The sequence below is a fragment of the Apiospora kogelbergensis genome (genome assembly GCF_038363985.1).
Source record: "Apiospora kogelbergensis strain CBS 113332 chromosome Unknown utg000003l_segment0_segment0, whole genome shotgun sequence".
In the NCBI taxonomy this organism is placed as follows: domain Eukaryota; kingdom Fungi; phylum Ascomycota; class Sordariomycetes; order Amphisphaeriales; family Apiosporaceae; genus Apiospora; species Apiospora kogelbergensis.
Window position 1 is genome coordinate 1617457 of NW_027117420.1, and position 13228 is coordinate 1630684.

Consider the following 13228-nt stretch of genomic DNA (forward strand, 5'->3'; position numbering starts at 1 on the left):
TCAAGGAGACTGCGCGACGATGTTTGCGAGTTCATATGGCAACTCAAGAATAAGGATAGACCATTTTCTATCCTTCGATTCTGGCAATGTTGAGCAGGCTTCTGGCGTCTTTGTGGGACTGAGTATCATTGGTATCCTAAGGCCCAACGAGCCTCCCGGGTTTTGCATGACATCTGACTTCAACTCCGCAGCCAGGCAAAAGAAAGAAAGGAAAAAAAAGGCGTGCCTCAACTCCGCTCAACTCCGGCGCTAAACACTCCTGCCCCTTTTAGATGGGAAGAACAAAAGCCACAACTGACTAATTTCAGAGAAGCAGATTTCACGTATTTCATTCCATATGATAAAATCAGTCGCATTCAAAATCTTCCAGATAGCTCTGTCTTTCATTTCCTGGCAATCCCTTTATTCTATATTCTAAGTACTGTCCCAGACTCGAGTTCGACCCGGAGTAGTCATCCCCTTGTTATTTGCACAGATGGCCCAGTCAAACACAAATTCAGATGATATTCAAGAGGATGCCATACTGCACATGGTAGAGGCGGCTCCTCCTCGCATATCGCTACCCGCAGTCGCGCAAGCTGCTGACGAGCGGTACAGCATCTTCAGCAATCGGCAAAAGGGTCTCATTGTCCTCATCGTCTCGGTGGCTGCCACCTGTGCGTCTACCCTCTCGATGCAGTTACCATCCGAGATTCTGAGCTAACATGCTTTAAATAATATAGTCTCCGGTTTCGCATCGAACATATACTTCCCGGCGCTGCCGACCATCGCCGAGGACCTCGGCGTCAAGATCGATCTGGTGAACCTGACCGTCACCTCGTACCTCATCTTTCAAGGCCTCGCACCCAGTCTCTGGGGCCCCGTCTCGGATGTAAAAGGTAGACGTATCGCCTACGCCTGCACTTTTGTCGTCTTCTTGGGGGCCTGTATCGGCCTCGCCGAGACGCGGAACTACGCGACCCTGATCGTGCTGCGCTGTCTGCAGAGCGCCGGCAGCGCGAGCACCATCGCTATCGGGTCCGGAGTCATTGGAGATGTCACGACACGCGCCGACCGCGGCAGCTACATGGGCATATTCCAGGCCGGGCTCCTCGTCCCTGTCGCGGTGGGCCCCATCATCGGGGGTGCGTTGGCCGGCTCTTCGCTTGGATGGAGGTCCATCTTCTGGTTCTTGGCCATCTACGGTGTGTCCTTCCTGGTTGCGTTGCTGGTGCTTCTGCCGGAGACGCTGCGTTCGAGGGTCGGCAACGGTAGCCGCATGCCCTCTAGCCTTTTACCAAGTACCCCCTGAGTTTCTATCAGAAGCACGCCGGAGTGAGGAACACGGATACCGCAGCGAATGATGTTGGTCCTCTCCCACCGAGAAAGGATATTGACCTGACCGCACCATTCTGTATCCTCGCCAGAAAGCATGCTGCACCCCTGATCATCTTCTTGGCTGTGTATTACGCCGTGTGGCAAATGAGCATCACGGCTATGTCATCATTATTCAAGTCCCAATATGGCCTAAGCGAGACACAGGTTGGGCTAACGTTCATCGCCAACGGCGTCGGCTCCATGGTCGGCACGCTGGTCACCGGGAAAATCCTTGACAAGGACTACGGCAAGGTCAAATCCGCACGCGAAGCCCAGATAATAGAAGCCCAAGGAATTAGCCAATCGACAGCAGCAGAAGAGGACCGCTTCCCCATCGAGAAGGCTCGGCTGCGTCTAGTTCCCATATTCTCCATAACTCAGTGCTTATCCATCATCCTTTTCGGTTGGTGTATTGAGTTCTCTAGCAGAGTATCGATCGCCATCCCAATTATATCCACGTTCATTACAGGTTGGGCCGTGGTTTCAACGCAGTCGGTGATCATGACATATCTGGTCGATGTGTTCCCTGCTAGCAGTGCAGCAGCCAGCGCCAGTCTCAACCTGGCGAGATGCCTGTTAGCCGCAGGTGGTACAGGCTTCATTATGCCGATGATTGATGGTATTGGGGTGGGTTGGGCATTTACGACCTGCGCCATTGTGCAAATATCCGCTTTGTCGCTGGTGTTTGTCACATGGAGGTTCGCAGGCAAGTGGCGGCAGGACGCGGCGTTCGGTAAAGAGCTATGAAGACTCAAAAGAAGAGGTGTAATGAATGTTTAGATAAATAAGTACAAGGAGTGTGACTTGTGACTGGGGCTTGATAGGTTATGATAAGAAATGAATTCTTCTCTTATAGTAAAATGGCCGAATTGTAAAACACGAATCTCAAAGTTTAAACATGCTTGTAAAATAGAAGCAATCTGCATAAACCAGCGGTATTCCATCTTGACGCTATTACATTATCATTTTGCAACCTTAGACGTCGACCGACTTTCCGAGGTTCTTGATGGCTTCTATAACCTCCTCCTTGCTGTTATTCATGCTCTCTACCAAGATCGTGTTCAGCTTCTTCTTGATATCGGCGAGCTCAATCTTACGCCCCTCTTGCTTTTCTCCCAACTACTCCCGAAGAAGTTAGATCTCGAATTGGGAATCAACGGCGGCATATTCCTCCTCCTTCCCCTCCCCGTTGTTCCGAGCTTCAACGTTGTCGGCAAAGGTGGCGCCTCTATGGATCTGGCGGTTCTATGGATCTGGCGGAGGTGCTTCTCAAGAGAGGCTTGGCTCTTCATGCCCCATCCGCCGCGAGTGCAATCCTTTATATAACACACGTGTGGTGTGTTAATATTATCGCGGTGACCAAACAACATGTGCCGATCGCGTTCGTCACTTCTGGGAAATCTCTGTTGGCAATTCCCATTCCTACAGATATACGGTCTTGTATGGGTATGATTGTGCGTACTATAGATTTTCATTTTGATCAGTACTCAATGTGACCGTCTACTCGTATTATCTCTGAACTGCCGTGTGCAATCTGGCCATGGGAAGGCATAGGGTCTGTCGGTAGCGACGACATTGGTACTGGCGATGCTCGCAACTACAGTTACACTGAATACATATCGATATATGTAGTCTTCTTTGTTTTCACTTGCTATAGGAAGCCAACCCAAACTTCAGTATTCAAAGTTTGCTCCCCGTCTTGACCACGTTCCCCGCAGGCCCGTTCTTCGCAAACATGTCACGCAAGTCCCCAACGATGACCTCGGGCTTCTCCCAGGCCGGAAAGTGGCCGCCACTCGGGTGGGAACTCTCGAATACGACGTTGCCCCGAGCACGTGCCCAGGCAAGGGGCGCGACGATGACATCCTTGGGGAAGTGGGACACGCCCATGGTGATGGGCTGCCAGTCAAGCATTTGGTCCTGCGTCATCTGGCCGGGTTTCCCCTCGCCCCGATTTACGCGCGTGAATTCGTAGTAGACGCGGACGCTGGCGGCAGGACCAGCGGTACTGAACCTAAAAGGAGAAGAAAGGGTGGGTGTAAGAACACAATCGTGCCAGGAATGTGGAATGTAGATGCACAAAGAGTAAATGGATTTGGCCGCCGAAGATAGGGATTTCACTTACCAATAGATACTGATCCACGTAAGAATTTCGTCGTCGGTCCAGGGGTAACTATCAGTCCAGTCGTGCAACTTCTCGTAAATCCAACTCAGCAGTGCTACGGGGCTGTCTGCCAAAGCATAGCCGAGTGTTTGGGGTTTCGTCGTCTGCAAGGCCCCATAGCCGCTCCCTTCTTTGTAGAACCAGTTCGTCCTAGCCAAGCCCTCGCGCTCGCTCTGGCTGTAGGGCATGAAACTGTGCTCGAGTGCCAGAAGCGGGTGTTTGAGCCAGCCCGGCTGGCGCATTAGATCGAGGTTGACGTGCGTGGCCTTCACGTGCTGTGGGTAGTGGTGTGACAAGGCGCGCGAGATGAACCAACCCCAGTCGCCGCCCTGGGTCACGTACTGGTCGTAGCCCAACTTCAGCATCAGTTTGTTGAGGACCTCGGCGTATTGGTCGATAGAGAAGCCGCGCTTGCTGACGCCGCCTGAAAAGCCGTAGTTGGGCAGCGACGGCACGACGACGTGGAAAGATAGGCCGTTACTGCCGGGTTGGGTTAGGGGCTCAATGATCTTGCTGCCCTCGTAGATGCTGCCGGGCCAGCCGTGGACGAAGAGCAGGGGGATGGCGTTGGGGTCTTTACTCCGCTGGTGGAGGAAGTGCATATTGATAGGGTCGAACCCGTCAGCCTGCAAGTCGGTGGTGAACTGCGCGAACCGGTTGAGCCTGGCCTCGGCGGCGCGCCAATCGAAAGAAGTGGCCCAATACTTGGTCAGGCGCTGGATGTCGTCGAGGGGGGCGCCGAGGTCCCATTCAGCCGCTTCTAGCTCATCGGGAAACCGAGCCCGGGCTAGCCGGACTTGGAGATCGGCGAGGTCAGCGTCGAGGACCGAGATCTCATAAGGTTTTATGTCGTCGTTCATTTTTCCTCCTTTTTCTTACCGGGACGATCCGACTCGACTCTGTGTGTCTAGATTGATGCTGTGTGCTTTCCACGATGATGGATTGCGGGGAAAAGGCAGAAAGGAGTTTCGGCATGGGACGGTGCCTGATTGAAATCCACCCCCACTTTCTACAGGAGGAGCATCATCATTGAGGTTAATATGCATGCAATGCCTCGGTAACACGAAACTCCGACTGCTGCCCAGCCCGTCGATACTGCCAATCGGCACTCGACATGTGCATTCTTGTGTCCCGCTGATGACCCTCTCTCTACACCTCAAAATCCAATCGAATCAGGATCTGCTTCGTATTTGCGGGTTGCTGTCTTTGTCATATTATCTAACTGATTCATTGGAACTGCCTGGGTCTCTATCTAACCGGTCTTTCGGCATTTGATGTCCCATTGCTTCCGCCCATACGGTTGTTCCATTTCGCCATTCGCTCTAGTCCCCATATGAGTCCGAGGACGACGCGACCAAGCTCGTCGACCTTACCAGGGTCCGTTGACTGCATCATGTCCAACTGTTGGTGCAAGGGGACGAACAATGCCCCGCAGCCATCGTGCTCCGGCTGCTTCTGCGCGCAGGACCAAGCGTAGGCCGTCTCAGCCGACCACAATTCTGCGCTCAGGGTCATGGGGATGACCCCCGGACATTGGGACCATCCGTGCTTCAAGTAGTGGTAGATCTCGATGACCAGTTTCGAAATCAGCCAGGTCCGCCGGATGCTTTCCACCAGGATCCATAGCTTCCATGTGACAACCGATTCGTTGAGCGTGATGAGACCGTCAAAGGGCAGAGATTGGCGGAGCGGGCTCGTTGGAGTCGAAGCATCCCAGCCCGGGGCGGGAGAGGCCGATCGCCGTGTTTGTGCCCATAGATCTTTGGTCCAGGCGGAAAGTGTGGGGATAACGGCTTCGGCCCGCGCCCGCATTCGAATGTCGCCGTCAAAGAGCCGCACGGTCTGGTACGCCAACAGCGACTGGACACGCGAGAGTTTACCGAATAGTTCGCGGGCTTGCGAGCCGGGATCGAGGCCGGCCGGAAGCAGCTCGGCGCTCATCTGGTCTTCGAGCAGTTGCGTCACCCTGTCGTCGAGGAGGTGGAAGATGCTATCCTGATTGGCGGGATTCCTGGCGACGAAGTACAAGGCCATGGCGCTGTAGGCGTCTTGTACGCACCGCGGCATGTGGGCTCGGTAGAGTTGCCGGTGGAACAGCGAACTGTGGCCGCCGGTGGCCCACTGCTTTAGCCACTTCTTGACGAGGTCGATGAGATGGTGCATCTGGTCTACCGACGTGTCCACTTGGATATCCCGCAGGAGCGTATCGGTAACCGTGATCTCTGATACGAAAGAGTTCGGGGCCAGAAACCAGTCCACACCTGAGGCGCCCGTATTGGTTAGGGTATTCGTAATGGCAGTGCCATAGCTAGTTGATTGTGGCTGGAAATCAGAAGAGTCCAGGTCCTCCAGGTTTGGCGGAGCTGTTGCTGATGCTGCCAGCTGTTCAGCTATCCGTGGTGCGTCAGGGTCATCAGATAACATGGGGGACGTGTCGTTAGCTGACGAAGGGTGCGACTGGACCTGGGACTGGGCAGCATCTCGAGGCGGTGGATAGGCGCAGGGGATGCCCCTGACTGAGCATCGGCGGCACGACGGGACCTGTTTGGTGCATTGGCGCTTGGTTTTAGTGCAGGCCACGCAAGCGCGCCTCCATATTCTTAGCGCAGTCTCTTCCGACCTCGAGGTCTGCTCCGGGGTCTGGGACATGGTCAATGTGGAGGGAGCAAAGGTGAGAGCAGATGAGCAGGTGAGCAAGGAGCCCGCCGCGTGGTCGGAAACTGGCGGGCCTTGATTGATAAGCCCTTCGGAGACTAGCGGAAAATTGTCTCCATCTTTTCCCGCCAGTTGCGGAGAATTATGGGTTCCCGCGGGCCCCCGATTTGTCTCACTCCTGTCTTATTAGTAGGTATGTTGCAATAATTCACATCTAGTTGGCGGGAAACTCATTTGTCATCGGCCTACCTTGTGCAATGCATACGCAACTGCGGGCGTGACCATTGTCGTGACCTCGTGTTGCGGATGGAGAACCACGGAGATAAACCCGCAAGCTAGGCGGCCTTGACATAACGCTGCCTACCCTCAACCATCGGTGCCCGTATAAGTACCCCTCGAGTCGCTATTGTCTGCTAGAAAATGAAAGAGAATCATATCCAACAAGAAACTCTCCAGGGGATCCCAATTCCATTAAACGTATTCACAATATCAACGCAAAATACCACCATCATGGGCGACTTGTTGGACTTCAGCATTACCAAGGCCTTTCACAAAGAGCCATATCCTTCCATCTCCCCCCTTAGACCCGAGCTCTCCCAAGCTGGCAAGAACGTCCTCATCACCGGCGGCGGTGGCGGCATAGGCTTGCACATCGCCAAGGCCTTCCTCCAGGCCTCGGCCGCCAAGGTGGTCGTGGTCGGTCGCCGCGACGATGTTATCAAGCAGGCCGCCGCCCAGCTCGGGAAAGACTTCCCCCAGTCTCAGGTCATGGGGCTGCAATGCGACATCGCCAAAAGCGCCGACGTCGAACGGGTCTGGGGTGTCCTCAAAACCCAGGGCGTTCACATCGACGTCTTGGTCTTGAACGCGGCCGTCGCCCCTGCTAAGTTCGGACCGATCCTCGAGCTAGGCACAAAAGGGGTAGTGGATATTTTTGGCATCAACATGTTCGGATGCCTGGAGATGACTGAGCACTTCCATAAACAGGAGGGGTCCAGTGCAGGCTCAACAAAGGTAAGAGAACAAGACGCCAGGTTTCCCGGCTGGCGTATATCGTCGGAAGAATGATGGCTAATCTGGCTTTTTGACTCTCCGTGGCTAGTACTTGGTCCATGTTTCGACCGTCGCAGCCCATAACTTCGCTGCCGCTAGCCACATGTATGCCTACGGGCTTTCCAAGAACAGCGGCGCTCTAGCTTTGCAGCTCATCGCCCAAGACACCAAGCGCGAGGCGATGCAGATTGTCACCTTCAACCCGGGCCCAATCTTTACCCCAGGCGCTGCCAGCACTGGAGTCAAGGAAGAGGACTTTGCATTCAACAACGGTATATACTCGGTTTCCATCCCCCTTGAGAGAGGGAGGGAATAGTCAGCAGTGGCCATTCACTAACACCGCGTTACATAGCCGACCTTCCAGGCCAATTCGCTGTATGGGCCGCATCTCCCGAGGCCGCCTTCCTACACGGTCGGTTTGTTTGGAACGAGTGGGACGTCGACGAGATGAAGAGCGGCGAATTGAGGAAGAAGATCGACGAGGATCCGACTTTCCTCCAGATCGGTGTGCATGGGATTTGACCGCGGATATAAAGGGACGAGGGACAGGATAGTTCTCAGCCACCAGCCACTCCCATTCACTCAATAGACATTTATTTTAGTTTCCCCGTACGGAGAAGTACTAAAGGGCAAGTGCAGAAGCAGCAGGGGTGGTCCCTCCATAATCCACACCATGGGGCTCCGCTTATACGCCCAACGCCTGTGCCGCCCAGCCATCATCACCGCTAGCACCGCCGCAGTAGAGAGGGGGCGAATTGGCTGAGAAGGGGGCTGCTGAGTCTTGCGAGTCCATGCCGAGCATCCGACGAAGGCTCCGCGCCGTAATAGTCGTTCCGTATGTGGGGAATGCATTCGATGCCCAGGAGCTTGGGTCGGGACAGCAGCCAATCAAGCCTCACAGACTACCAGAATGACGTTGTGCATCATTCGTTGTCTCCTGTGGCCTAGTGTGGCCTAACAATAGCATCACAGAAGAGCAGTAGGATGCTTTAAATATGAGGCATTCTCCAGCATCGGTTCCCTTTTCTTGTGCTTTACCTCCAGCTCCAAATGCCCTTTGTGACTTTGTGAAAGGATTCCTTGCTCAAAATGGTTCAGTCTACTATCGTAGGGAAACTATTCCTCTTGGCAGCTATGTCATTGCCGACCAACGCCCAATCCGTCAGTGACTACGCAACTGTATACTATCCAGGCCCCTACAATTTCACGTACAACCGCAACATCTCGGGGCCTCTCCTAAACCAGGCCGCTGCGAACCCCAACGCCACCCGTTCCATCAAATTTCGTCCCTTTCCGTCATATTCTGGCAACAACGACAGGCTGAGAAACCTTGAATGGTCGTGGCGTATGTCATATACATGACCGGGATTATTTCCAGATGAAAGACTCTAACATGAATATGATACGCAGGCGTCAACATCTCCGACTTTTACGCGGCCAATGCGAGCCCTTCGTTCAGTGAAGATGGTCTTCTAGAGGACCCACATGTCATTGTCAACACATACGACTTCAGCTGGCCCGGCGGCGGCAACCTGTCCGAGCAGATCGGAACTACCAACCCCTTTTGTATCTCAGCGGCTGGGTCGTTCGTATGGCCGGCCAACGTAACGAACCGGTACGCCGATGGTGACCCTAATAGCCCTGACTGCGGGGCCGTCTTGGGCGAGGCCTGCCGCGACGCCATCGTGCGCCAGGGAGTTAGCAGCGCCGGCCTCGACAAGTGCAGTGGTCCCTCCAAGTTCTGGAAAACCCTGCCCGAGTGCGCCGGCAGCTTAGGCTACGCCGGCAGCCTCGACAGCTTCTCGAGCGTCACGACCTTCGACTTCAACGGCTACAACGGCACGAAGCCCGACCCGAACGCGAAGGGTCCCGCATCCAACGCCACTCGCGTGCCGGGGGGCACGCCCAACCCGGCCAGCGGGACCGGCTTCTTCGCCTGGAACTCGTACCCGCGCAACGCCACCAACATGACCGAATATTACGACGCCACCAACCGCCTGCACATCGTCATGATCAACGCCGCTCTCCCCATCGTGAACGGGTGGGCGAGCAAGCCCACGCTGATGTGCATGCGCGTCAATACCACCAAGCTGGAGGTTGAGGACGAGCCAGATAGCTCTGCTGTGCATGTCAAGGGACTCGGCACGGCGGCTACAGCGATAGTGGCGGCAACCATGATGCTGGCTTGGATTATGTAATGAGTAGTGGCCGCCTACTGATGGCATACAGATTCTTTGATGGTTAGCGCAAATTAGCATCTGATAGGAAACAAAATCCAATATACCCAAGCTTTCATTGTTCTCGTCTCATATTTTGACCTGGTCTCAAAGCCTCCGTGGCGCCATATCCCTGACCTTGTGGTGGTGACCATGCAGCACCTCATCTCTATCAATGTCTCGCCAGGCTATTCACACATGCATATGCTAGAGCAAGCCAAGAAGCCTGACTCGATTTCTAGATCATTCAGGTAGCAACTTAGTAGACATATGTACAGGTGCATACGGTTAAAACAAGGAACCAGCAACTGTTTCCTTAGATGTCCGTCCCTGTAGTAGTTCCATTGATACCCATGTTGTCTGCCAGGTTGGGGCTCTTCTGCCTTACTGGCCGCTCGCGGAGTCGTCTGGGGATAGAAGACTGTGGTTTCGCTGAGTCGTGATTTATGCAGTTTGAAGACGGTGCTCGAGACGAAGAGTTCTATACTCAGGTTGGAAACTACACTGGCTTTCGAGGTCATCTTCCCTTTTTCTTTGTCGATGGTGTCCGGGGCTTGGGAAGGCAAACCCCCTCACCAACTGCATGTTTGTATCGCCTCTTCTAGGGCTGCATATATACCCGGTTCGCCGATAACTCTCATACGTCACATTTCTCCTACGCCGTTTAATTGTAGGGTGCATTGTGCGCCGGGCGATATATGGCAAAACGGTGCGAAAGGGGCTGACTTGGCGACGGTGTTGGTTTGGTAGCAGGGAGTTTCCATTACAGCCACAGGGTGGACGTTTGTGGCTAAACCTGTGGCCGGGCCCTGCAAGCTAAAGCCGAAGCACGTGCCATCTCGACCCGCCCTCTCAGCCCTCTAACTGGATTTGCCTGAAAGGCCGTCACATTATCTAAATTCGACGTCAGCCCAACGCTTTGTACCGTCCGATTGACATCCTGCCCATATCCATCCCAATAACAAACGGGCCGGGCGGGAACACTTTGCGAGATAACTGAACGACTCCAGCGCACATTGCATGCATCGCAGCACTCGTCATGTTCGCTTTACTACAGGTGCAGGACCCATTGCCTCCAGACACGCACCCTGCTGTCGCCGCCCTATCCAACCTGCACTGGGCCAAGTACGAAGATGCCGAGAAGGCATTGAAAGCCGCCGCAGAGCAGGCCGGCTTCGGGGTGAGCAAGTCCTGCGCCGAGAGCAAGGACCCCGTGCTAGACATCTACCGCCGGCACGTCTTCTCCTGCTGGAAGGCCAAAGCCAAGGCCCCGTCGCGGACCAAGATCGAGGCCGCAGCGCTGGTGCCGCCTGAGAAGAAGCGGAAGCGCGAGAGCACTAAGGGCACGTGCGAGTGGCAGGGAGTCATCAAGTCTTCGACGCGCGACAACATATGGACCTTTTCTTATGTCAAGGGGCGCAACCGACACGACCACGACATGGAGCTCGATGCTGCCGGCATCCCCACCAACCGCAAGCGCGCACGCGACGACCTGGGAATCGCCGCCGAGGTCGAGACCCTCGCCATCCACCCGCGCGCCACAACCACCGGCATCCTGGAGGAGATCCAGCGGCGCCACTCGGGCATTCAGTTGAAGCGTCACGATGTCAACAATATGCTCAAGAAGTTCAAGGAGGATGAGAGCAGCGCCGCGCCCGTCGAGGGTCAGCAGTACGTCAACCTCTCGTGGACGCGGCCGGGTTTCTGGTATCGGGTCATCAGCAAGCTCCCGCCGGAGTCGCGTATGATTGTGTGGGATGAGCTGCAGAAGCACAATGGCGGCGCGGCTGATGCGCCCGGCAGTCCAGACTATGCACAACAATTGGGACCAGGCCGTCCTCCGGCTCCTGCGATGAACTCCATGGTATTCTCTTCAAGTGGCATGGGTGGCCAAGCACCACACCCTCCCGGCATGGTGCAGCCGGGTTTAGATCAAATTGGCTTGGGAACAGGGCCTTGACTGCTTGGGAATTAAAGTATGATATCGCATGATTGCTGCTATTGGGCTTGCTCTGCTCGATGAGGAGTAACGTACTTGTTTCAATGGTGGAGGATGAGACTTAATAGTGTTGGTGATATACCCCGGGAGATGCGAAAAGGCTGAAATGCAAGAGGAAGATATACAGAGGAGATGTTGACATATGCCACTTCAATGATAACGATATATACGACAAATAATGATAAGCCCTTCAAATAAATACTTATATAATGTGGCCGTCGTTAATATTAGCGTTAACCAAGCCAGCCCCTATTTCTCCCTATCCGGTAAACTTGCATATCTCCGGATGCTAGTCCACTGGTACTTACCGCTTCTATCCAAGGCAAGTCAGTAATCAGAAGATCATTCTCCAGAAAATGTTGTTTTTGTTGTGATCAATGCAGTCCTCGTCTTGCCCTGTCCGTAAAAGATTCTTTCATTTTTTGCTCTTCGGTTCAATGTCAAGTTATGAGCCCAACAGAAACGAAAGTCCGTGTATGATAGCATTTGCTTTGGTATGAGAAGACCACATGCCGAAAACGTGCATGGAAAACATTGACACCGTCCTGTATCACTCAGCAAATGATGAGCTCAAGTCTCTGAGACTTGGGGCTCGTTTTAGCCTGATTTTCTTTACCACGGCTGCGGCGGCGACAAACCAGCTACCATATTGATATGCACAGCTTTGAAGCTCTACCATAGGCTTTATCTAGATGAAGATGAAGATGAAGAAGAGGTAAGTGCTCTGCCGATCTAGAATCGCACAGAGAATGGATCCTTGACAAGGTACGTTTGTGGTACAAGGATCCCCGTCTTTACCTACAGGTTGATGAACCAAATATATATCTGCATTAAAGCACCCCGGGAAGCTAACATAGACGATGAGAGCAAACGGCGATAGTGGCGGTGTCTACTCAGACACCCCCCGTACGTACATGAAATAGATGTATTTCACGTATATGGCAAACTTGATCCGGACTTAAGGTATCGGGAGCCATGATATATGCTGTGAATTGAAGAAGCTGCATGATACCGCACTCGAGGTAGTATGAATAACATGCAAGAAGGTGTAAGAGGGTTGTTTTGAGATATTTTTTTGACGGTCTTGGTTGTCTGCGAAATTCAAGTACGATGTTCTAAGAAGAAACCGTGCTTGTTGCTGAGATTCAGGAAGCGCTTTTGCCATCCAAGACGCAGACGTAGATCTCAGCACAGACACCCATCGTATCCCAGATGAAAATCTGCATCTGAACCTGTTTGAAATGTAGTTGGATGTGCCACAGGAGGAGAAAATTCGTTTCCGAATGTCGTTTATTAGTGCCGAAGCATTGGCTTACAGAGTCTCTTGTCATAGGAGAGCAAGTCGCTCATACATTTCACCACACAGGAGATGACGCGCCTGCCCATAAGATCCTACATGCAATAACACATAACATAAACAAAAAATAAGATGCTGAGGTGAATAAAACTCGAGTCGGAGAGCTTCTGAATTCCCATCTTTTGGTTCTTTCTTTTTCGGTTCGTTGTCAAGCTGTGAGCCCAACAGCTCCGGGGTCACACCATGGCGCATTCAAAACTGGCAGATGCAGAGCGAAAGGGACTCGTTGCCCGCCTGTCGATCCGGTGTTGGAGGAGATGTTAATGTTCTTGGGGACAATATCTCGCAGCCTTCCACAGTCAATCTGTATCGCACCGCGGCGTGCACCTTGGTGGTACGAGCACTCGGAGTATGGTGCACACCCCCTTCGTGAAAATGGTAAGCACGCCGCCTCGTATCCATGCAGCAACAAAACGCGGTATACGGCG

At 53.6% G+C, this 13228-nt stretch overlaps 6 protein-coding genes across 6 annotated transcripts; 4 read left to right on the forward strand and 2 right to left on the reverse strand.

Moving 5' to 3' along the window:
* Positions 1–475: 475 nt before the first annotated feature.
* Positions 476–2682, forward strand: PG998_005263 (MFS general substrate transporter; the record flags this gene model as incomplete). Its single annotated transcript, XM_066872081.1, has 4 exons — positions 476–656; positions 723–1240; positions 1303–2089; positions 2336–2682. 4 exons carry the CDS (start codon positions 476–478, stop codon positions 2680–2682), a joined length of 1833 nt encoding a protein of 610 aa, XP_066732178.1.
* Positions 2683–3036: 354 nt separating this feature from the next.
* Positions 3037–4380, reverse strand: PG998_005264 (uncharacterized protein; the record flags this gene model as incomplete). Its single annotated transcript, XM_066872082.1, has 2 exons — positions 3037–3370; positions 3482–4380. 2 exons carry the CDS (start codon positions 4378–4380, stop codon positions 3037–3039), a joined length of 1233 nt encoding a protein of 410 aa, XP_066732179.1.
* A 388-nt stretch (positions 4381–4768) lies between these two features.
* PG998_005265 (uncharacterized protein) lies at positions 4769–6169 on the reverse strand (the record flags this gene model as incomplete). The annotated part of the gene is made up of 1 exon (XM_066872083.1): positions 4769–6169. One exon carries the CDS (start codon positions 6167–6169, stop codon positions 4769–4771), a length of 1401 nt encoding a protein of 466 aa, XP_066732180.1.
* A 516-nt stretch (positions 6170–6685) lies between these two features.
* Positions 6686–7750, forward strand: PG998_005266 (short-chain dehydrogenase; the record flags this gene model as incomplete). The annotated part of the gene is made up of 3 exons (XM_066872084.1): positions 6686–7189; positions 7278–7500; positions 7581–7750. 3 exons carry the CDS (start codon positions 6686–6688, stop codon positions 7748–7750), a joined length of 897 nt encoding a protein of 298 aa, XP_066732181.1.
* Positions 7751–8362: 612 nt separating this feature from the next.
* PG998_005267 (uncharacterized protein) lies at positions 8363–9426 on the forward strand (the record flags this gene model as incomplete). The annotated part of the gene is made up of 2 exons (XM_066872085.1): positions 8363–8573; positions 8639–9426. The coding sequence occupies 2 exons, from the start codon at positions 8363–8365 to the stop codon at positions 9424–9426; spliced, it is 999 nt and encodes a 332-aa protein (XP_066732182.1).
* A 1057-nt stretch (positions 9427–10483) lies between these two features.
* On the forward strand, positions 10484–11404 carry PG998_005268 (uncharacterized protein; the record flags this gene model as incomplete). Its single annotated transcript, XM_066872086.1, has 1 exon — positions 10484–11404. One exon carries the CDS (start codon positions 10484–10486, stop codon positions 11402–11404), a length of 921 nt encoding a protein of 306 aa, XP_066732183.1.
* Between the last annotated feature and the right edge of the window lie 1824 nt (positions 11405–13228).